At 42.1% G+C, this 23,539-nt stretch overlaps 2 protein-coding genes and 1 long non-coding RNA gene across 4 annotated transcripts in view; 2 read left to right on the plus strand and 1 right to left on the minus strand.

The window, feature by feature from the left end:
* The first annotated feature begins 36 nt into the window (after positions 1-36).
* Positions 37-23,539, plus strand: part of LOC125620169 — a 24,115-nt gene continuing 612 nt past the window's right edge. Inside the window, exon 1 of one of the 2 annotated variants that reach the window (XR_007351749.1) lies at positions 37-138. This is a non-coding gene — a long non-coding RNA (uncharacterized LOC125620169). The remainder of the gene's footprint in view (positions 139-23,539) is intronic. The other variant, XR_007351748.1, reaches the window with a different exon arrangement.
* The window catches only part of Slc16a1 (solute carrier family 16 member 1), a 15,485-nt gene continuing 6,000 nt past the window's right edge, over positions 14,055-23,539 (minus strand). The window contains exons 3-5 of the mRNA XM_015502195.2: positions 20,895-21,761; positions 18,081-18,349; positions 14,055-14,754 (exon numbers count right to left, since the gene is read on the minus strand). Of these exons, the coding sequence (XP_015357681.2) occupies positions 14,740-14,754; positions 18,081-18,349; positions 20,895-21,761 (1,151 nt within the window). The 3' untranslated portion in view covers positions 14,055-14,739. The remainder of the gene's footprint in view (positions 14,755-18,080; positions 18,350-20,894; positions 21,762-23,539) is intronic.
* Positions 19,997-20,898, plus strand: LOC125620165 (60S ribosomal protein L31-like). The gene has a single exon (XM_048814535.1). The coding sequence runs from the start codon at positions 20,252-20,254 to the stop codon at positions 20,684-20,686; it is 435 nt and encodes a 144-aa protein (XP_048670492.1). The 5' UTR covers positions 19,997-20,251; the 3' UTR covers positions 20,687-20,898.

The following is a 23,539-nucleotide window of genomic DNA, read 5'->3' on the forward strand; positions in this document are numbered from 1 at the left end:
AGGGGGAGGGCGGGAAGAGACTGACTGTCCTTTGCACCCAAGGACTGGCCCCCTCTCTCCAGGCTTCTTGAAGAAGGCTGGTGTGATGTCCCGGGGAGCCCTGGAAACAGATGGCTTTCAGGTCCTGAGGAATTGATGGTAGGTCAGGACTGTCTTTGTGGGGGAAGGGGGGCTGTTTGCGCCTATTGAGGTGTGTTTCCTGTTGATCCAAGAGTGTTTGCTGTTGGGTTGGAGAGACTGCATACACACCACAGAGGTGTCAGTGTGGAGTGTGGGCTCCCCAGGGATATAGTGTGGGAGGTGGCAGTGGGAATGTTCTGGTTCCAGAAGGCTGGGGCTGGTGCTAACAAGGAGAGAGGACCCTGAAGCAAGATCCAGCCCTCATGGACCCAGACAGGTTTCCTCGTCTGAGGCAGGGACGAGCCTCCATGTTTGGCCAAGCTGGGCACATCCCCCTGCCCTAGCCCAGCAGGACGACATAGTGGTGGCTTCCCCACCAGCCTGTGTCCTCCATGTCCTCTAGTGGTCCTCCTTTCCCAGCAGAGGCAATAGTTCACAGCAGTGCCAAGCCCTGGAGCCTGTCCAGTTCTGCCACTCAAGGACCTGGAGTTACCAAGATTTGCCCAGGGACACAGCCGAGGTCTTGTGACCCGAGGAATAGCACTGGTCTTCCCCCCCCCCCAAAGCTGCATGGGGCAGTTGGCAAAGAACCCAGATTGGGGGTGGGAGGGGCAGCTGCCGTGAGCCTGGAGGCTTCTGCCCACTCCCACTGTGGTCACCAGACAGCTCCTTCACATGAATGAGCTCTGCAGGCTGTACCCTGGCCTGGTGTCTCAGCCGGGGATTTGAAGGCATTAGAGTTGGTAGAAATTAAACCCGGGTGGGGACCTCAGGTCAGTAGGCTGAGGCTCTGGACAGCATCCCAGAGCAGAGGGAAGAGGAAGTCCTGAGGCTTCTTGGAGCCAGATTGGGAGGGGAAAGAGCAAGCCCAGGAGTCCTTGGATTCTGAAACACGGGGCAAGAACAGGACTCTGTGGTGCCCAGAAGACCCCCTACTGGGAATGGAAAGGACTCTCTGGAGGTCCTGGTTGGTTCCTCTCTCCCTGTGCAGATTCCCCAGCCCATATTCCCCTCTGCATCTTGGCCTTGGCTCTCTCCACCCCCTCCTTCCCAAGGGCTTCAATAACTGGGACCATGTGATAAGTGTGAGAGGAAAACATCATTCAGGAACCTGACCCCTCCAGGGAGTGGCAGGACTTATAGTGAGCAGGGGATCCCAGGAGCAAGACTCCAAGAAAGCATTGGTATCAAGTCTGGGTTGGTCAAGATTTCAGTTAGTGGACTAGGAAAGTAGCCTTGCCCAGCAGGTACAAGTCCCTGGGTTCAATTCCCAGCACAAAAACAAAACAAAACAAAATTTCAGTTCCGTCACCTGGTGGTCATGTGACCTTGATGAACAAAAAAACACCAAGCATGGTGGTACTCGCCTGTAATCCCAGCCACTGGGAAGGCTGAGGAAGGAGGGTCACAAGTTTGAGGCCAGCCTCAGCAAATTAGTGAGACCTGTCTCAAAATAAAAAATAGAAAGGACTGGGGATGTGGCTTAGTTGTCAAATGCCCCTGGGTTCAATCCCTGGTACCAAAAAAAAAAAGCCTAACTCATCATCTGCAAAATAGAAACAATATTTACCCTGCAGAAGTTTGCAGATTTAGAAATGAGGATAGTAAATGATCAATAGTAAATGCTGTTACTGTTACTATTTTCCAAACATCCAGACTCACTAGGATGGCTCTGGGACTCTCATCTTTCTAAAAAGCAGGCCTCTCTTCTAGGATCCAAGATCCAATTATAGAGCAGTCCTAGAATTTGCCTGCACTAGCGTGATAGTAAGAAGCTGATACTGAGGTAGGTGTGGTGGTGTCGTAAACATGTGGTCCTTGCTGCTTGTGAGGATGAGGCAAGAGGATCACTTGAGCTCAGAAGTTGGGCAACAGAGCTATATTCTCCTAAAAAAGAAAGAAACATTTAAAAAAAACTTAATTTGACTGGAGGTTTAGCACAATGGTGGAACACGTGCTTAGCAGGCATAAGACCCTGAGTTCAATCCCTAGCCCCCCAAAATAAAAAATAAAGTAGTTACGTGTCACCCAGCGGTTACGGGCTCTTGTCTCCCTGTAGCCAGGAGACATCTGGGGAAACATCTTGATCTGAAGGAGTGAGTTTATTGGCCAGCAGGCTGTGAGTCCTGTGGGACAAGGGTCTGGAAGGTTCCTCCTTTCCTCCTGGGTCTCGCAGCAGAAGGAACACAGAACTTTCTGGCGTTCTGAGTAGGAAGAGGCCACGTAGCTGCCTGTTCCCATAGGATTTGGGGCGGAGAGCCTTTGTGGAAGGCCATAGTGACCACCCTCCTACTTTGCCTACCTGGGGGGGGTGGGCGGTGAGAAGCAGGGCTGGGGTAGGTGTGGTCCTCCAGCCCTAGGGGAGGGGACAGGGCCTGAATGCAGGCCAAGTGTCCTGAGTTTTCCTTTCTTCTCTTCCCACCCCCAGCCTCCCATCTCTGTCACCCAGTATAACCCCCAGAGGTGAGCCTGGAAGGAGCCTCCCAATTCCAGGCACACAATGGGTGCTTACTAATTGTTGGTGGAGTTGAATCACACGCAGGCCATTGAATGGGAGGGAAGGGGCTTTCTGTGAACTCAGTCCAGGACAGGCAGCCTGTGGGTGGGCACCATCCCAGGATCAACTGCCGGCAGTGGATGGGAGCCCCACCCTATCGGGTGCGCCTGCTGCCGAAACCTGGCAGCCACCCCAGGTTCCTCCCATCCCCCACCCCACCCCCATGGCTCACTCTGCCTCCTCCTGAACTCAGCTCTACCGGCCCCCCCACCCCCATCCTCCTCTAGGCTGCCATGATTTCCGGCCCAGATGGCGGAGTTATAAATGAAACCTTGCACGCAGTCCTGCCCTCTTCTAACCTGTTGCACAAACTACATCAAAGTGATATTGCTGAAACCAGAACAGCCACGATCCTTTCCCTGATTAAATGCCTTCAGCGGCCTCCCATTGCCAATAGGCTAAAGCTCAATGCCCAGGAATGACCCTGCATGCCCCATGAGGTCTCCCTATCCTCTTTTTTAAATTATTTTATTTTTTTTTAGACATTGATGGACCTTTATTTTATTCATTCATTTATATTCAGTGCTGAGAATTGAACCCAGTGCCTCCCACAGGCTAGGCAAGTGCTCTACCACTGAGCCAAACCTCACCCCGCCTCCCCATCCTCTTTCCTCTCCAGCTCATTCCTCACCCACTCACCCACCACACTGTGCACCAGTAAGACAGACGTCCACTCCTTCCAAATGACAGACGTTCTCCATCTTCCAGGGTTTGTAAGGGTCCCTTGGGTGGATGTGAACATCATGACACACCCCTTGCTTCTTTCTGCTTGACTTGGTTCATGTCGACTTCTCCTCCAAGCCTCATATTAAGAGTTCCCTCCTCCTGGAAAGACGTCATGGCTCCCCATCTCCCCCGGGACAAGTCTTGTCAGGGTCCCCTGTTTGACTCTCACAGCCCTGTTGATCCCAGGCTTTTGTGACAGTTTTCTTTTATGTAGAACAATTTACTTTGTGCTTAGTCTATACTAAAGGGCATGGACCTGTCTTGTTTGCTGTTGGATCTCCCCGGGGCCAGCACAGTGCTGGCACACAGCAGGCACGTGACAATGACAGCGTATGAACCATAACCCACACTTACTCAGCACCTGCTCTTGTGCCAGGAACTGTCCAGGGCGCCCTCCAGGCAGAACCCTTGCTGGCTGAGGAGCATCCAGGATCCACCGCCACCTATTTCCTGTCCTTCAGAGGCAGAAAGCTCAGTCAGGTGCAGTGGCACATGCCTGTAATCCCAGCCACTGGGGAGGCCAAGGCAGGAGGATGGAAAATTCAAACCCAGCCTCAGCAACTCAGCGAGACCCTGTTTCCAACAAAATATAGGAAAGGGCTGGGGGTGTGGCTCAGGGGTGAAGCACCCCTGAGCTCAATCCCTGGTGCCAAAAAGGAAGAAAAGAGAGAAAGCTAAACACAGCCTTTCCTAGATCCGGTCCTTCCCGAGGGACAGTGCAGACAGATCCACCACTTAGACCCTCACATGAGACTGGGGAGGTGAAGGAGGCCGCCTTCCTGCTTGGGCTGCCCCTGGCAAGCTGGCCATGCAGTTGCACCTTTTTTCCTGCAGCAGCAGCTGGTGTCCAGTCACCACCCTGGGCGCCAGGGGACAGCTGGCAGAAGCAGTGAGGCCCGCCTGCTCCCTGGCCCACAGCCGTTGGTGCAGCCTTGGGCGCCCACCTCCCTTTCCTGCTCAGACCCAGCGGCAGACCCTCTAGAGACTCAGCCCCCCCCCATGGCCACACAGGCATCCCCCGTGCCCCCAATCCTGGGTCCAATCACTTTCTATTCAAGACACCTCTGGTGGCTGCTGTGATCTGCATGGAACTCTGCCACACAACCATGACTGTCGTTGTTTTGCCAATGAGGAAACTGAGGCACAGAGGCGCATGGCCAGTGAGTGGCAGGGCCAAGCTTTGGATCCAGGTCTTTCTGAGTTTGGTGCCCATTCTAGTTACTGCCTCTGAGAGTATGTGACACTGGTGCCAGGGGAGGGAGGTGGCTCAAAGAGCTGGGGGCAGGGGCTGGGCTGCCTTCTGTCCTGAGGCAGGTGACCAAGGAGCCTGTCCCTTCTTGAGCAGCACAGCCTCCTGGGGAAGGGACAGGGGCTGTGTTGTCCCTAGATGGGCTGAGCAGGGCAGGGAGGCTCCCTGGGAGAGCCAGGCTGACTGGGCAGGACATCAAGCTCAGGCAAGAAACATTCCTTTTGTAGTTCATCTCATTTATGTTGCTTAATCACAGTGAGACCATCGGGTGTACCATTGATAGCGGCAAACATGCACTTACGACCTTGGGAGAAGACAGCATGCCTCGGAGACTACTAGGACAACTATCAGGGAAATGATACCAACAATTTGGAGTGTGTTTCTCAGCCAAGGTCCCCATGAGCCAAACCAAATAAAATAAACAAAACAGGTCAATGGCAAGAATAAACTACATAAACCTAGTGTCTGTGTCCAGAGGGCAGTAGAGAAGATTTTAGATGTTGGTCTGAAAGCATTTTCAGTCCATGTCAATCTGATGGATTTTCCTGGTTTGAAATTTGCAAGTGTCCCAGTGAACTTTCTGAGCAGTCCACATATCAACAGGCACGCAGCTGCCCATGTATAAACTGTTCTGGTGATTTCTCTGGAGCCTTTATGAAGTCTTCTGACTTCAGCTTTCAGAGACCCTTTTAATTCAGACTTTTTTTTTCCCCCTAAGGGGCTATTTATTGATTGCATAGTTTATTTAAATTCCTTAAAGCTGTTTGGTCATGCTAGGAGCCATGACCACACACCTATGATCCCATGACTTGGGAGACTGAAGTAGAAGGATAAAGTTTGAGGCCAGCCTCAGCAATTTAGCAAGACTCTAGTCCCACAATAAGAAATAAAAAGGTGTGGGGACGTAGCTCAGTGGTAGAGCATGCCTGGATTCAATTCCAAGTACCAAAAAAAAAAAAAAAAAAAAAAAAAGCTATCTGTAGCTATCTGTTCTTTTCTTGAAGCTTTTGTAACTTATCCAAACTAGCATTTCCAATTGTTTCCTGTTACAAAAAGAACAGATTTTGGTTGAGTTTATGCAAATAACCCTATTGCCATACAAATAAGAATATTCCCTAAGAGGGCTGGGATTGTGCCTCAGTGGTAGAGTGCTTGCCTAGCATGCAGGAGGCACTGGTTTTGATCCTCAGCACCATATACAAAAATAAATAATATAATTATATCCATCTACAACTGAATATATTTAAAAAAAAAAAAAAAAGAATACTCCCTAAGAGTTTCCCAGTTCTAGCGTTATCAAGTAGGGAGCCAAAAAATGTTTCAATTTTTGTTCACAATAGTATACTATTGTATATTGTATACAATATTGTATATTGTATACAATATATAATATTGTATATTGTATACAATAGTATACTATAGAAGCTCTTCCGTGAAATCCAGGGGTCTCTGTCCGGGATCCAGACACACTATAATTTTTACTTTAGCAAAAGAACGAGCCAACAGGAAGCAAAACCCCCAAAGATGATAAAACAATTATTATACAGAAGCAGGCAACTGAATTGGAGGATTTGAGGAGGCATGCAGAATTTCTTGTGGTTGAGAATGAAAGATTAAGGAGGGAAAATGAACCACTAAAAATTGGAAAGGCCAGACTTCTAATAGGTCCAATAGAGAAGGAGCTGGACATTGATGCTAATTTTTTTTTTTTTTTTTTTTTTTAAGAGACAGGGTCTCATTGTGTTCTCCAGACTGGCCTCAAACCCCTGGCCTCAAATGATCCTCCTGCCTCAGCCTCCCAAGTAGCTGGGGTTACAGGCACACACCACAGTGCCCTACATACTGATTTTGTTGAAAAGTCAGAGTTATGGAGCTTGCTGCCACAATTTAGAAACTGCCGCAACCTCTTCAGCCCGGCAGAAGTTTGCAGCAAATGCCAGGGAAGACCAGAACATTCCAGTATCCAATATTTCTGCTCTTTTCTCAACACCTGGAACTCCCCCTTTAAGGAGCCATCTGAGGAGATTCTAAGAGGACTTACCAATAATTAAAATGAAAAGCCCGGGGGAGGTCAGAAAAAGAAATAATACCATAATACAGCTAATCCAGGAAAAAAAGAAAAACCACATAAAAGTGTAAACCCAGAAATGCTTCATCATCTGGCTTACTGCAGGAGAAAAGGCATTGCCAGGAGGTTTGGGAAACAGTTGCCATAAATTATGTCAAATATCTGATTCACTGACTCTACCCAATGATTCCTAGTGGCAGAAACTAAACTCTGGGAGATTTGCTTTCTCCTGATAAAAACCAAATGTCTACCTGAAATAAATAATAATTATTTTTCTTAAATTCAGGGTTAAAATGCATAAAAGTACATTTCTTGTAAGCAGTCTAAAATGTCATAAGCAATAATGCAAGACCTAAATAATATGGTGGCTGAATATGGGACATGGTACATGCCTGTAATCCCAGCCACTCGGGAGGCTGAGGCAGGAGAAAGTTGTGGCTAGCCTGGGCCTAGACCCTGTCTCAAAATTAAAAAGTAAATAAAAAGCCCTGTGTTGAATCTCCAGTACAAAAAACAAACAAACAAAACAACAACAACAACAACAACAACAGAAAATATGTTTAAAAATTTTTGTTCAAGCTGGGCATGGTGGCGTACGCCCAGCGGCTCAAGAGACCAAGGCAGGAGGATTTGTGAGTTCAAAGCCAGCCTCAGCAATGGCGAGGCACTGAGCAACTCAGTGAGACCCTGTCTCTAAATAAAATATAAAATAAGGGCTGGGGATGTGACTCAGCGATCAAGTGCTTCCGAGTTCAATCCCTGGTACCCCACCTCCATTTTTTTTCCACTCAAATTTAGTTGATTTGACCACACCAGATTCTCTTTTGCTCACTTTCTCTCCAACTTTTAAATTTTTTTGCAGTGCTAGGGATGGAACCCTGAGTCTTTTGCATACTAGCTATATCCCCAGCGCTCTTCCCAACTTTTTATATCTATTCAGCTTTTGCCCTGTATTATCCTTTTTCATTCTAAAACAATATGTCATTATACTTCAAGACAAAAATTAATTTTTCTTTTAACAATCAACAAAAACCTACATCTTTAGCTGGGTGCTGTGGTACATGCCTATGTAATCCCAGCAGCTCGGGAGGTTGAGGCAGGAAGATTTTTGAGTTCAAAGCCAGCCTAAGCAACTTACTGAGGCCCTAAGCATCTCAGTGAGACTCTGTCTCTAAATAAAATGCAAAAAAAAGGGGACTGGGGATGTGGCTTAGTGGTTGAGAGCCCCTGGGTTCAATCCCCAGTACCAAAAAAATCCCCACAAAAGACTATATCATAACTTTATTCACAAAGAAATGCATCTTATTTTTTGGTATATTTTGCATATGGAGTTGTTTCCTTTTTAAAATTTTTTTTTAGTTGTAGGTGGACATAATACTTTTGTTTTATTTATTTATTTTTATATGGTGCTGAGGATCGAACCCAGTGCTTCACCACTGAGCTACAACCCCAGCCCTTTTTATAGTAATTTTATCTTTCATTTTTAGTATGAATTAATTGCCACATACTAACATCTGTATATTTACCCATTTTATAATTTCTAGATGCATGCATTTCCTCATAATACCATTTTCTTATGTGACGCAGAACATGTTTACTAACAGATCCTTAGTTCTTCCATAATAATAAACCAGAAGGAGATAAGTTTGATTTTATGTTCAGTAATTAATGTTTTGGCATTTTATCTTATTTGGAAATCTTCTAGGCATTTAATGAATATCTATTATTCATTTTTATCTTAGCCTAGCTTTTAGATTGCAAATTACCAAAAAAAAAATTTTTTGACACCATTTTAAGTATACATATATACACACGTATATTTATAGCACATAAATATTATTGAAAGTTTTACTTAAAAATTGTATTACATTTACGTTCACCTAATTCACTAGTTTTAAAGAATTTTTATATTAGGGATTGAACCCACAGCTTCATGCATGCTAGGCAAACACTCTACCACCAAGCTACACCTAGCCCTTTTTTCAAGTTGCTGAGATTGTTCTGGAATTTGTAATCCTCCTGCTTTAGCCTCCCACGTCACTGGGATGGCAGGTGTGTGCCAGCACACCGGCTCTGTTTATTTTTTTAAATCTAAATTGTATTTCTGACAAAAATGAGACAAGTTAAAGCTACCTGCTCACTTGGCCATAGCTTTTTAAAACTAATACTTGTGAAAAAAAATAAGGTTTTTTTTTTTATCAGTTTCCAAACACTCCCCTGCTCTCAATTTTAGACACAAAGTCCAAGGTTCCTAATGAAGATCCTGAAACTTTAAGTTTACTAATTTAGTTAGATAGGAGCTTTCTAATTTAGCTTCTGCTTTTAAGCAGATTATGGAGTTCAGGGTAGAGCCCATGGACAAACAGGACTGACAAAGCATTTTTCTAAATGGATTACTCTGAGCCCAAGAATCTGACTAGGGCAGAAAACTAGTTAAAGAAAACCTTGTTGATCTGAGGGCTTAACTTTATCAACACTTTATCTAGTTTTCTTTTCTTCTCCTCACCCCCCCCCCCTTTTAGATACTGGGAATTGAACCCAGGGGTCTCTATCTCTGAGCTACATTCCCAGCCCTTTTTATTTTTGAGACAGGGTAAAAGTTGCCCAAGCTGGCCTCAGACTTATGATCCTCCTATCTCAGCCTCCAGAGTAGGTGATTATAGACATGTGACATCATGTCTGGATTTTTTTTTTTCCTTTTCTTTTTTGAGACAAAGTCTTAACTATGTTCCAGGCTGACCTTGAGTTCCTAGGCTTACATGGTCCTGCAGAGCTCTAGGATTACAGGCACATACCACCAGGCGGGCTATATATAGTTTTCTTTTGAGGCTCAGGATTGGATGGTGACAAAGCAGATTCAACTTCAAAAATAAATAAATAAATAACCCACCTAAACTTTTCATTTGCTCTTTTTGGAGGAGTCTTTTAGAGAGGCAATGTTTCGAGTGTTCTTCATATGAAAAATGAGTGTCCTGTTGTCTAATTTGGGAGCCCTTATTTTCAAATATGCCTGTTTTTTTTTTTTTCCTTTAGGCAAGTTGGACAAAAGTTGTGGGTCAACTAGGAGCCTACTGCTTGCAATGAACATCTGAAGCTGGGGCAGTGTCGTGGGACTAAGTCCTTAACTTGTGGGATCTGATGCTTTGCAGGATGGAGCATGTCAGGATGGAGCTCCATGACAGGACTCCCAAAGATTATCTTTGAGAAGGAAAGGGAATTCAGAGAATTCAAGAAATGCTTAGTGTGGGGAAGTAAAAGCAGATATTTGGTCACAGAAGTGTTCTATGTTGAGTGTAAGCATGTAGAAAAATAGCCAGTTCTTCCTCTACAGCAGCCCTCGGGGCCTTGTGCCTCTGAGGTTTGGCCTGTGGACTTTAGGGCCCTGATCACAATGTATTGCAAACATTTTATTTTATTGCCCACAGCAGATTAAAAGCTTCTTAAGAGACCAGGCTAGCCTGGGGCCTGGTGAATAATTCGTGATTAACACGTGATTATCAGTCACTTCTCCCGTGGTCCTCCCTGAGCTCTCCCTGGCCACTTTTCTCAAGGAGAAAAACCTCCTGCATAAGCTTCCCCAGATCCTAAAATCAAAAGGTATCTCTCACTTAGTATGCTGTTTCTTCTCAAGAAGCTCAATCTGGTAGGAATTTTTTTAAAAAAGGAAGCTGGGCACAGTGGCACACACCTGTAATCCCAGCAGCTTGGGAGGCTGAGGCAGGAGGAATGCGAGTTCAAAGCCAGCCTCAGCAACTGCGAAGCAAGCTACACAGTGAGACCCTGTCTCTATTAACTACAAAATAGGGCTGGGGATGTGGCTCAGTGGTTGAGTGCCCGGGAGTTCAATCCCTGGTACCAAAAATAAAAATTTTAAAAAATTAACAGTTAAAATTAAAAGTTAACAATAACAATGCACTGCACTGCTAAGAAAGGACAAATAGGAGTTGGTGCAGAGGAGAAAGGAGGCATTTCCAGGAATGGGTCAGCAGGTCTGAAGGCAGGCAGTTTGTGCGACAAGGGCTTGCACTTAGGAACTAAGAAATCCAGTTGAGATGGAGAGCAGTGTATGGGTGGAATACTGGCAAGAGAAAAAACTGTAGAGGCAGTGGGCAGCGGGGTACACACCTGTAATGGCGGCAACTCTGGAGGCCGAGACAGGATTGCAAACTGGAGGCTAGTCTCAGGAGTTTAGCAAGACCCTGTCTCAAAATAAAAACTTATTTATTGGTTTGTTTAAAGTAAAAAAAGTTGTTTATCTTTTGCTTTTTTTTTTTTTTTTTTTTAAGTAACAATACTGAGAGAATTGGCCCTTTTAGAAAACTCATTTAGGCAACAGTGTTGAGACTGGATTAGAAGTAGAGAGAACAAAGCCAGGGAGGCTTCTATAAATCAAGCCAACAGAAGAGGAGTGATGGGAAGGAGAAACAGTAAATCTGCAGGACTTGGCAACTGATAAGGCACGGGGGCAGGGAGTGGCTGGTGTAGAGATAGATACTGTGGGGTGGGGGCTCTTAACTCTGCAGGCTGGCTTCCTCATTTCTTAGCCTTTGAGAAAACAAGATAGTACTTGAAATTTGGAAGGAAAAAGGTTATCTAAAGTCTCTGTAGCTCCTTTTTCTAAAAAGCATATACAAATAAAGCCTGAGCAAAACCACACAGGCCCTTTTTTTTTGACGTTAAGGTGATTTTAAGATTAAAAAGAAATGAGAAGAAAGGAAAAAGATAAATCACAAAGACTACAACAATCACAAACCTTCTCTAAATAATTACGCCTATACAGATTGTCAGCACACCAGGTGACTTTTAATCCATCCCCATCCAGTTCCCCTCCTGGCCCTCTTAATGGCTTCTAGCCACTTCCTCTTGGGATGTGGCCAGTCTAAGCTCAGGAAATTCAGTTTTAATTCTGGAATCAGTAAAGCATATTAGAAAAGGAAATCCCCAAGTGTAAAAAGAATCACATTATGAATTTCAAAGCCAAGGGAAAGGATCATAAATTAAGATTGTGAATTTGCTGGGAACCATTTTAAATTTTGATGCAGGGCTCCTGCGATTTGGCTTGGCCACTACTCACCCTTTAGGATCACCCAGGATTTGGCCTCTTCCATTCTTGTGTTTCCAGAGCTTCCACCCTGCACAGCCTTCAGCTTTGGCAGAGTTGCTTTTCTGACCACAGGGAAGGTGCTGGGCCAGGATGAAGGCCCACCTAAAGGGCCAGTATTTTGAGTTACACCTACCTCCCAGGGATTTTGCTTGAGATATATTTGAAAAGCCTTTGTAAATAGATGAACTAGGGCATTATCAGCTGCTCTTTATTTATTCATCGCTGTTCTGGTTGATGACTTAACTGACTTGCTACACTGTGTAGCAGAATATTCATAGATTTGATTTTTAAAACCACATGCGCTGCGCAGTATGTTGTGTACCTTCAGACTTAATCCCTGCAGTAATTGTCATATTTAGCAAAGATCCAGAAATTAACTTGCTCAACGTCACACTTTTTGATCCTTTTACACTCTCCTAAGATTGGGTTAGGTTTGCTAACCCTCCACATCAGTTTCCAGTCTTCCCCAATGGGCTAGCAGCCCACAGTCGGTCTAGGAACGGTATTTGTATTTTTGCTTCTTGAGAAAAAACAGCATGCATAGTGAAAGATGCCTTTTGGTTTTAGGATCCAGGGAAGCTTCTGCAGGAGGTGTTGAAGATGCTCCCAAAATTTGGATGAATTAATGTAAACTTACCCTACATCTATTGTTTATATCTATTATGTTGCTTTCTATTTTCCCCATTAGAATGGAAGATTTAAAAAAAAAAAAAGAAAAGATAACTGGCAGGAGGTAGTTGAGTAAGAGCTGTATGCACAAGCAGATTCCACCTTGTTTTTCTTTTTGGTGCTGGTGTTTGAATCCAGGGCCTCACTCATTGCTAAGCATGTCACCACTGAGCTATACCCACCCCTAACCTCACAATCTTTTTGTGACATCAGTGTATTGTTTTCTGAAGCTGAGCTCAGAAAGAGAATGCCCCAGAACAACCACAACCCTCTGGGGTGGCAGAATGCTGAACCTCTGGCTTCCTGAGTTCAACAGTTACTTGCAGCTGATGCTCAGAAGAGGAACCGCAGGAATGTTGTCTCCAAGACACCTGCCTGCAGGAAGGAGCCCTGGCAGCTGGCCCAGTGCAGAGGGACTCCACAGCTTAGGTCCAGTTGCCAAAGAGCTTGAGTTCCATGTCTCACTCACCCCACTTTCACCAGAGTACAACCCTTGAAAAAGCTGAAAAAAATTACTTGCTTATAATCATCATTAGCTTCATTTTTATTAGGAGACAACTGTCTCTTGCCAGAAGTCTTCCAGATCAAATCCCTTGGTTTTTTTCCCCTTGCTACATTAAAATTTTCTATTTAGAGCTAGGGATCTGCTCAGTGGTACAGCACTGGTCTAGCAAACATGTTTATATCACAAGGACATTGTAACTGTCATTTAAATACTTACTGACACCCCCTTAAATGTGAACTCCAGGTACTTGATACATATTACAAAACTGCTTTCACAAAATGTCATACAAGCCGGGCGCAGTGACACATGCCAGTAATCCCAGTGGCTCAGGAGGCTGAGACAGAAGGATTGAGTTCAAAACCAGCCTTAGCAACAGAAAGGCGCTCAGCAACTCAGTATAGGGCTAGGGATATGGGTCAGTGGTTGAGGGCCCCCAAGTTCACTCCCCAGTACCCCTCTCCAAAGAAAAAGTTATACAAATTTACTCAGCCACCAAGCAATAACTTGTCATTTAAACCAAGTCAGTGATGTAGTAGGGAAAAATAAAAATCTCTTCAATTTTACAATTTGCTTTTAAGGATATTGCTAGGGACAAAAAACTTTAACCAGAATTAGTTACTGATTATATTTCCTCATTTATACAATCAACACAATTGTGGAGGGAGTGTGCTATTATAGTAGAAAAGAGAAAGGACTTTAGGATGCATCTCACAGCAAAGAGCCAGACATACAAGCACAAACCACAAATGATTTCCCATCCATTTACATACAAAAGAAAAACAGGAAAACTAAAAGGAGGGATGAGATCAAAAAGGAGAATTTGATCACTTAGCTAACATTCTAAAGAGTCACCGCAAAACCATTCTTTCCAAGTAAGAATCAGCTTTGGAATTGTAAGAGTACAATGTTTTCCCAAGCACTTAAGATTTTTAAAAATAGGGCTGAGGTTATAGTTCAGTTGGTAGAGCGTTCGCCTCACTTGTGTGAGGAGGTACTGGGTTTGAGCCTCAGCACCACATAAAAATAAAGATATTGTGTTCATTAAATATTTTTTTAAAAATATTTTAAAAGAAATTTTTAAATAGGTGTTTACATTTATCAAGCACTTGCTATTAACATAGCTGTCACTTGTCAACTGATCTTTTTGACAAACCTAGGGGTGGGTACTAATTATTAACATTTTAAATAGGAAATACCCTGATGCTTAGGGAGGCCAAGTTACTTGGTTGAAGTGACGTAGCCTCCATTCAAACCCAAGCAGCTTACCTTTCGCCCAAGCAGGAGGCTGTGACTCCTTTTCCTAGCTATTGCTACCCTCCAGGCAGGTTAACACAAAGCAAATGGAAGATGCCCGTCAGTTTTGGAGAAAGATATTCTATCCTCACCCATCCTATTACTTCTACCTGCTCACATGTGAATGAATTTGCCACTGCAGTCCAGACTTAATTAGAAAAGGGTGACTGACTCTAAGATCCTAATGCTAGAACACATTTCAGGAGTGATATACTTGAACCTCACCCCACCCCCATCAACACCAGCCCAGATGCTTCTAAACTCTGAAGCAACTTGGCCTGATCACATTGGAGCAAGCCAGGCAAGTTTGGGATGTCACTTCTCATCAAGTACTGAAAGAGTGTTCATTGTTACACAAACTATCATTAACTTCTTTCTTCATGTCTTCTAGGCAAATGCCTGACTTGTTTGTTAAAGCAAGTCGTGTTGCAAAAGTGGAAATTTACTGTTAATCTTTCCTTACCTTTCCAAACAAAAGTGTGTGGTAGGAGGGAGGGGCCACACCTGCACTGATGAATGAATTTATCATGCTGAGAACCATCTGCTAGGGAAGGTAAAACCCAGACACAGGTTTTTCACACAAACATGTAACCAATTCCCAATTTATCAATTAAAATTCAATACAATGTGAGCTCATATAAAAATACCAAATGGTTAACAATTTTTCCTTTTTAAAATATAACTTTAATATTGACATGTACAACTATGATATAGACATAAACTACTAAATTCAGACAACTTAATAAACCCAGAGGATTATTCATTGTGACTAACTCAAGGATAAAAAGAGCCCAAATTTTCCAGTTTGTTTTACCATCATCCTTTCCTGAGTACTTTTTGTATAAAACTGTGCTAAGGTGATCTAAACTTTATTAAGAGACTTGCATGTAACCATGATAAATGGTCTGGTTTATGTTAGCATGATCTCCTATAATTGTCAAATTTCTAAGTAACTTTCCTGCTCCTTGTTTCAGAGTGTACTCTTGGTCCCTGTCTCAGGCCTTTTAGATACTGCATCTACCTAGGAGGGTGGGGGGGCAGCGAAAAGGAAAAGGTAGGAGGAGTCCTACGCACACATCTCTTTACCCACAGCAGCCACTAAAACCATTGAACTGAAATAAAAATTCATATGAAGTCGATCTTCAAATAAAGTAAGGGACAACAGAAAAGATCAGAAAGCTGGATGTTTCCAGGATTGACTTACAACAGAGAGATGATCAGCCAGTTGTTAACCAGGACCCTTAATCCTTAACTAGGAAGAAAAGACATGGAGCAGACCCGTGTTGAGTTTTCAACTTGGCTGTCACCAAAACTGATCTTGTATAAAACCCCTGGGTCAGGGTTTTAGCTCAGTGGTAGAGCACATGCTTAGCAGATGCAAGGCCCTAGGTTCAATTCCTAGCACCAGAAAACAAATCCTTAAAACCTACCTCTTTAGTGCAAAAAAAATAAATAAGGGCTGGACAGATGATAACAAGTATAGTTCCAGCTTTGAGACAGTAACTTTTGCTTTTGATTACAACAAATTCAGAACCCTTCGTTCTAGAGTAGTGATAAATCTACACAATATTCTCACTCCTGTAACAGGATTTAACTACTGAACATGAACAACTTAACATCTGGGATGGGGAGCAGGGATAATCCTCTAAAGGCTTGCTTTATTATTTTTTTCCATTTCTATTACTTACAATTCCTCAATAGTTGTCTTCATTTTTATAGAAGGGAAAAGAGGTATACAGAGGTTAAACATGGGTTTAGTGTCCAAACAGGCTCAGTCTGCCAATACTCTCAGCAGGCTTCTTCCCTCAAATTCCTTCCTCTCTGCCATAACACTCATACAAAGGGAGTTTCTCATTGTGTCCTTAACGCTAACTGCTCTGGATGCTCTCAATTTAGGAAAGGAGGTTTCAAATTCCCCTCCTGCTTGTCTTAAAGCAAAGAGGAAAGGTGAAAAATCAACACAAAATAAGCTATATACACAAAATTAAGGCACATAAACTGGGTGGTTTAATATTAGCAAAGGCCAAACTGAAACTTGATAATGAAAATGAAGACACAGCAATATTTTCTTCAACAAAATAAACATTTGGAGGAAGAAATATTTTCTAAAAATAAATGTTTTATTTGCAAAAGCCAGTCTCTTATACAAGGTTTTGAATCTATACTTTCACTTATCAATTACAGTGGTATTTTAAATGCATTGAATAATTCACGGAATATATTTGTCTTTCTGCCTTAATTTAGAAGATATTAGGTTAAAAAATAAAAAATATTTAGTTCCAATCTGTCCACCTCCCCTCCTACCCTTATACCAGAACCATTCTCCACATTTCAGGTAAGTAAAAAGGGTCACAAAACTTGAGTTTCATGTGGATATAAGAATGTGCCCATTAATTCTAAGCATGTCATAATTTTCTTCTTAAGCCCACTCAGAAAAAGAGGATTTACTGAAACTAAGCATACTTTACAACTTCCCTCCCCATCTTTATAGGTTTGCCTAGGTCCAGATTTTTCTGGCCCCCTTGAATTTGCAAACACTGAAAAAAATGTAAAACAAAACATGACATACAAACATTTATCTATACTGAATAACACAGCCCTAACTAGAAGCAAATATAAACTGAATCACCAAAAATCAAAGGGGAAAAATTCCAGGAGACTGAAGGGGGACAGCTCAGTGGTAGGGCATATGCTTAGCATTCTTGAAAGCCCTGGGTTCAATCCCCAGGACCACCTAGACAAAAACAAGAAAGCAGCAACCAACAACACAACAAAGCCAACAGACACAAAGATTCCAATAGTCTCATAGTATAACTGAGGTTTTAGAAAAACCAAAGGTGAATATAGCTGATGCTTAAACTATCTGTCTATATTTAATTACATGTGTTGCATTTACTTAGGAGCCATGACTATAAAGTTTTCTAGACTTTAATACTTTTAAAGTGAGAAAAATAATACCCAGTGACTTCAAAAAAGACAATGATCTATAACCACTCAAAATGTTTTTGAATAGGGGAGAACAGTAATTTAGTGAAAAACACCAACAAACAAAAGGAACAACAACAACAACAACAAAAAACCCCACTTAGTTTCTAATAAGAATCCTGGAAAAGGTACCCGAGAGATGTTGACAAATACTACGTGGCTAGGACTGTCAAGATGTTTCTCAAGTTTTATGCTTTAAATTTTCTAAACATATAGCTAACAGGCACAAACATATGCCAGGCAACTACTGATGCTAGAAAAATATTTTAGTCAGCATTTTATAAAACCTCCAACTTCGAACCAACATTTCTGTTCATAAGTGTTCCAATAACAATGTCTGACAATACATTACAAATAACAATGAAGCAAAATTAAGTTTCAGAGTTGCCTCAAACAAGTTAGTTGTTATTTTCTTTTAATGTGACACTTAAAATAGATGAATTCAGCAGAATGGTTTAAAAAGTTAAGGCTCTCTAAAGAGTTCTAAAGACTAAAACTTAAGGCACATGTTATAATCTTTTTGACACTATTAAAAGCTAAGATTAAAATAAAACAAGACAAAAAAACACTACTTCTTTCCACACACTTTGCCAACCACTCCCTCCCCACAGCATATGATATTTTCAATTCAGGCTATTGGTAAGGAGTGAAACAAAAACTCCATCATGAACACTGGTATGTTTTCCACACAAATGTTCACTGTCTGTATTGAGCACCACTGATAGACTACAGGCCAGTAGAGTATTTTCAGAAGTCTTGGGTCACCAACTGCTCCATTTACGCTCCAGCCTCTTTGGTTCAGACTGGACTCTCTTCCTCTTTGGGGTCTCCTGTGTGTTTTGGCTTTGGAGATTCTGCTGCTTTAGTAACTTCTTTTGAATTATCATCAACATCCATTCTGGTCTCCTCCTCTTTACCTTCCTTTTTCTGCTTCTCATCTGATTTCTGTTCTTTTGCCAAAAGTCGATAATTGATTCCCATGCCAATGAAGAGATAGATACCAGCAAAAATTAGGATCACACCACATGACCAGTATGTGTATTTGTAGTCTCCATACAAGTCATTGAGACGACCTAGAGAGATAAAAAAAGAAAGAAAGCAATGAGAGTAAAAACAAAGTATTAAGGATCCTGTCAGAAAAAAAAGATGTTGATCCAATCTTCTACAAGCCCACAAATGACAAATCAGTACAAAAAGGAATTTCTAAAAATTATCTATTTAGAGTCGCCTTGTATATTGTTATTTTTGGCAACTTGAAAAATCATCAATTCTCGGGCAAATTTGAGTTAGCAAAGACCTGGAGATCAATCTGCAATCAAACCCCTCAATACATAATGGAAAAAGTGTTGCTCAGAAGAGGTCTGGGACTCTTGTCTGAGGACACAAAGCTATTCCAGTTACAAGAGGCCAATGCTCTTTCTCTAGCAGAACTTCCCAAAGAGCGTCCTGTGAACACTTGCCCTGTGCTGGTAACTAAACTAACAGCAATACTTAGCCACCATTCTAAGCACTTCATTTTGACAGGCACATTCCATGGTCATCCTCATTGTATAGATACAAAAACTGAAGTACAGAGACATAAGTAACTTATCCAAGGTCATAAAACTAATAAATGCAACCATTTGGCTTTAATCTGGGAATTCTGACCCCTGGGTCTATTGTGCAAAAGTGAGCCGAATGTTTCAAAGGTCAAAAGAATTTGGGGTGGCATATCCCTTCCTTTTATCTTCAAGGCTTTGTGAAGTCTGATAGTAAAGAAATCCATTTAACTTGGTGTTTCTACAGGAGGACCAGTTAGGATTTTACCATTAGGATCAGGAGGAATAGGAAACAGGAGTTTGGTTAAGGGTGGTAGTTGTGATGGAGAAAAATGAGCATTAGAAAGAGATTAAGGAGATGAAATTTGACAGAATTTGTAAACTCATTGGGAAGAGAGTGGAGGAAGAGAGCCTTATGAAAAGACAATTGTAGCCAGGCATGGCGGCATAATCCCAGCCAAGTGGGAACAGAGATAGGATTGCAAGTTCAATACCAGCCTCAGCAACTTAGCAAGTCCTTCTCTCGAAAATAAATAAATAAAGATGACCGGGGATGTCATTTAGTGGTATAGCATCCTTGGTTCCATCCCCATTATCAAAGAAAAAAACCAAAATGATAGCTGTCGACTTTTGTTCACTCCCCAAAACGAAATTCCAAAAGTATGTATCATATCCAAAAGAGGTTCAAATTACTTTCTTACTTTGTGTTATCTATGGAGCTATTAATTTACAAGATGAAGTATTTAGTAACCTCAGGGAATAGTTCCCAAATTACACACTGACTTACAAGCTATATAATCTTGGCCAAATTATTTTACATTTTCAAGCTTCTATATCTTCACTTATGAAATGGGGATTAAAATAGTCCTACCTCACAGCCTTGTGAGATGCAACAGATACATACAACTTTAGTGTTGGCACCACTGTAAACTTACACAACAGCTATTATTACATTATTTCTACTGGAATAAATTCCAGCATTAAAATAAAATTCCCTGAGGGCTGGGGATATAGCTCAGTTGGTAGAGTGCTTGCCTCCCATGTACAAGGCCCTGGGTTCAATCCTCAGCACCACAAATAAATAAGTAAGTAAGTAAGTAAATAAGTAAAATTCCTGGAGCCGAGAATGGTGGTGCATGCCTATAATTCCAGCTAAAGCAGGAGGATTACAAATTCAAGCCCACCCTTGGCAACTTAGATCCTGTCTCAAATAAAAAGGGGTAGAGATGTAACTGAGCACCCCTGGGTTCAACCCCAAGTACAAAACACAAAACAACAACAAAAATCTCCAAAGTACTTTTAAAGGTGGAATCGTTCTCCTACAAAGAATGTGTTGTTAGTTTTAGTGATAGAAAATTTTTAAAATATTCTTTTAAAATATCTGATCCTGCTCCCACAATCCTTCGTGCCCTTCCTTTCCATCTTGGGCCTGGCAGAATGGCTCCCACAAAGAAGGGTAGCAAGAGGAGGGGCTGTTCTGCTATCAATGAGGTCATGACCTGGGAATACACCACCCACATTCACAACATCTGGAAATCTGCCATGATGAAGGAAATGGGAACTCCAGATAGGCGCACTGATACTAGGCTCAAAGCTGCCTGGGCTAGAGGAACAAGGAATGTCCCATATCACATTCAAGTGCAATCATCCAGAAAACATGAGGACGAAGATTCACCAAACAAGCTCGATACTTTGGTAACCCACGTCCCTGTTACCTTGTTCAAAAATCTAGTCAATGTGGATAAAAACTGTAAAACAACAACAAAAAAACCTGATCTTCTTGTACAGCTGATGGTTCCATTTTATTTGACTCTGTATATCAGCAATTATGCTTTGTCAAGTTGTGTGCCAGCACTGAGAGCACAGAAATGAGAAACACCTGCTCTTTGTCAAACAGCTCACTAATGTTTTCTATCACTGTCCCAATCCTGTACACCTATATTTTGAATTTCTTTTTCAGTTGTAAAAGAACATGATAACTTTATTTTATTTATTTTTATGTGGTGCTGAGGATTGAACCCAGTGCCTCACATGTTGTTTTTGGATAGCAGAATCATAGAGGTAGGAAAACATACTATACCTAACAGTGGTGGCCCCAGGAGGACAGGACAGCATTCCACAATGGTCACCAATCCCACAGCGCTGGAGAACCTCTGTGGTCCAACGAGGTCCATCAGTGTTTCAAACAATACAGAGCTGAGCCACCCAAAGGCAAATCCAAAGAATCCCGCATAGATACAGAACCCAACATAGGTGCTGGCGGATAAAGGTGCTAACAAATGACATGCTCCATTTGCAATAACAGAAGCAGCAAAGAAATATTGGACTCGCGGTCTTATCCACTTTGTGTTGGCTACCAGTCCCATAGAAGGTCTGGCTACCATGTCAACAAAAGCCAGAATGGAAAGAAGGAAGGCTGACTTCTCATTAGAATAATGCTTACTCTTGCCATAATTACTAAGAAAAACCAAAGGTGTAAAGAGTCCAAAAAACATGATCACATTTCCAGAGAGATACAGCAAAAAGCCTCTGTGTGTGAACAGGGACAAGTCCAGGAACTGGTTAATTTTTTGAATATGTGAACGTTTTTCCTTTTTGCGGTTTCCTCCAATAAGATCTGTATTTGCATCACCTACATTCTTTGCATCAGATTTTCCAGCTTCTTGAAGGGATTCTTTGGACCTAACATTTTCTTTCTTTGTTGGCTTTGGCCCTATGGGTCGCATCAAGGATCCAGCTACACAGCAATTTAATAGGAGGCCCCCAAGAATTAGGAAGCTTCCTCTCCAGCCAAAGATACCAAAGAAAGCCTGATTGAGGGGGGCCAGAGTAGAGAGGAACACAGGGCTGCCAGCCATAGCCAGTCCATTTGCCAATGGTCGCTTCTTGTAGAAATACTTGCCAATCATCGTCAAAGCAGGATTCAAGTTGAAAGCAAGCCCAAGACCTAAGGGAAAGGGGCAAAATTAACTATAATAAATATCAGAAATATCTCCAATATTACTTAACCAGACAAAGAAACTAAAATAGGAGGTATAAGTAATAGAAAGGGACAAAAGAATCTCATTATTGGCTACACTCTATAGTGGTTTAAAGTGTGAATTCAAAAGTGAACTAGAATTCAAATCTCAGCATCACTACTTACTGGCTGTGCAACAGCCCGAACAACAAGTAATACTATTTCAAAATAAAAAATAAGCTGGGCATGGTGGTACACACATGTAATCCCAGTGGCTGGGAGGCTGAGGCAGGAGAATTGTGATTTCAAAGCCAGCCTCAGCAAAAGCAAGGTGTTAAGCAACTCAGGGAGATCCTGCCTCTAAATAAAATACAATTAGGGATGGGGATGTGGCTCAGTGGTTGAGTGCCCTGAGTTCAATATCTAGTACAAAAAATAAAAATGGCTAGGAATGTAGCTCAATGACAGACTCTCCCTGGGCTCAATACCCAGTACTTCAGGCAAGCACTCAACTACTGAGCTACATTCCCAGTCCCATTATTCTTATATCAGTAAGAAAATGAATTTATAACAGTTGTCAAAAAACATGTTAAAAAATTATACTCAAAAGACCTAGACACAAAATGAAAAAACATTTTCTAGATTACCCCTTACTTTCCTAATATGCAGAGACAAATTACAATCTGAAGGTACTCATTACCTATTGAATTAGAAATGATGAAACAAACAAACAACAAAAAAAAAGGATACCCCATTGTTGGCAAGTACAACCTCTCTCATACTGTGGCAGGACTCTTATTCACCCTTTTCTGGAGGACAGTTTAGCATATATGTATTTAAATAACACACATAGAAGGAAGGGAATGTAGCTCAGTGGTAAAATGTTTGCCCAGCATGCACAAGATACCCAGCAAAAGAAACAGAGAAAATAAAAGACACACTGCAGTTTCCCTTAAAAACCCTTAATAGGCAGGCATGGTGACACATGCCTGTGATCCCAGCATTCTGGAAGGCTTGAGGCAGGAGGCTCATGAAGTTCAAGGCCAGTTTCAGCAACTTAATGGGGCCCTAAGCAATTTAATGAGATACTGCTTCAAAATTTTTTTAAAAGTGGGGACAAGTGTGTGTGTGTGTGTGTGTGTGTGTGTGTGTGCGCGCGCGCATGCGCGCCTCGGGATGTGGCTCAGTGGTTAAGCACTTCTGGGGGTTCAATCCCCAGTAACAAACAAAAAACCAAACCTTTAATAATCAACAACCAAGAGGTTAGTTAAATAAAATTATGTCTATTCAATGGAATAATACATTAAATTTGTTATGTATCAGAATACTTATTGACAGGGCAACATATTCATGATACATTGCTAAGTGAAAAAAAACTGGTGATGGGGCTGGGGTTGTGGCTCAGTGGTAGAGCGCTCGCCTAGCACTTGTGAGGCGCTGGGTTCGACCCTTAGCACCACATAAAAAAAGAAAAGAAAGGTACTGTGTCCTACTTCAACTAAAAACAAAAAACAAAACAAACAAAAAAAGAAATCCAAACTGGTGATGCCTACAAAATTTAATTTTTTGGTACTAAAAAGAGGTTGGGTTTGTACACATAAAAGTATGGAAGCACAAACAAATTGTTAATAGTAATATTTTTTGGATTGAGACATAATGTGCAATCTTTATTCACTATACTCAGTGGTTCATAACCTTACTTTGGTGACTAATAAAAAGGAGGGGGGAATTATTGTTTCTCTTACTCTTCCGAGGTATTACTTGAA

Source organism: Marmota marmota, unplaced genomic scaffold, assembly GCF_001458135.2.
Source record: "Marmota marmota marmota unplaced genomic scaffold, marMar, whole genome shotgun sequence".
Taxonomy (NCBI): Eukaryota; Metazoa; Chordata; class Mammalia; order Rodentia; family Sciuridae; genus Marmota; species Marmota marmota.

What these genes read in the sequence shown, in the direction of transcription:
- LOC125620165 (XM_048814535.1), top strand. Translation starts at nt 20,252, where the DNA reads ATGGCTCCCACAAAGAAGGGTAGCAAGAGGAGGGGCTGTTCTGCTATC.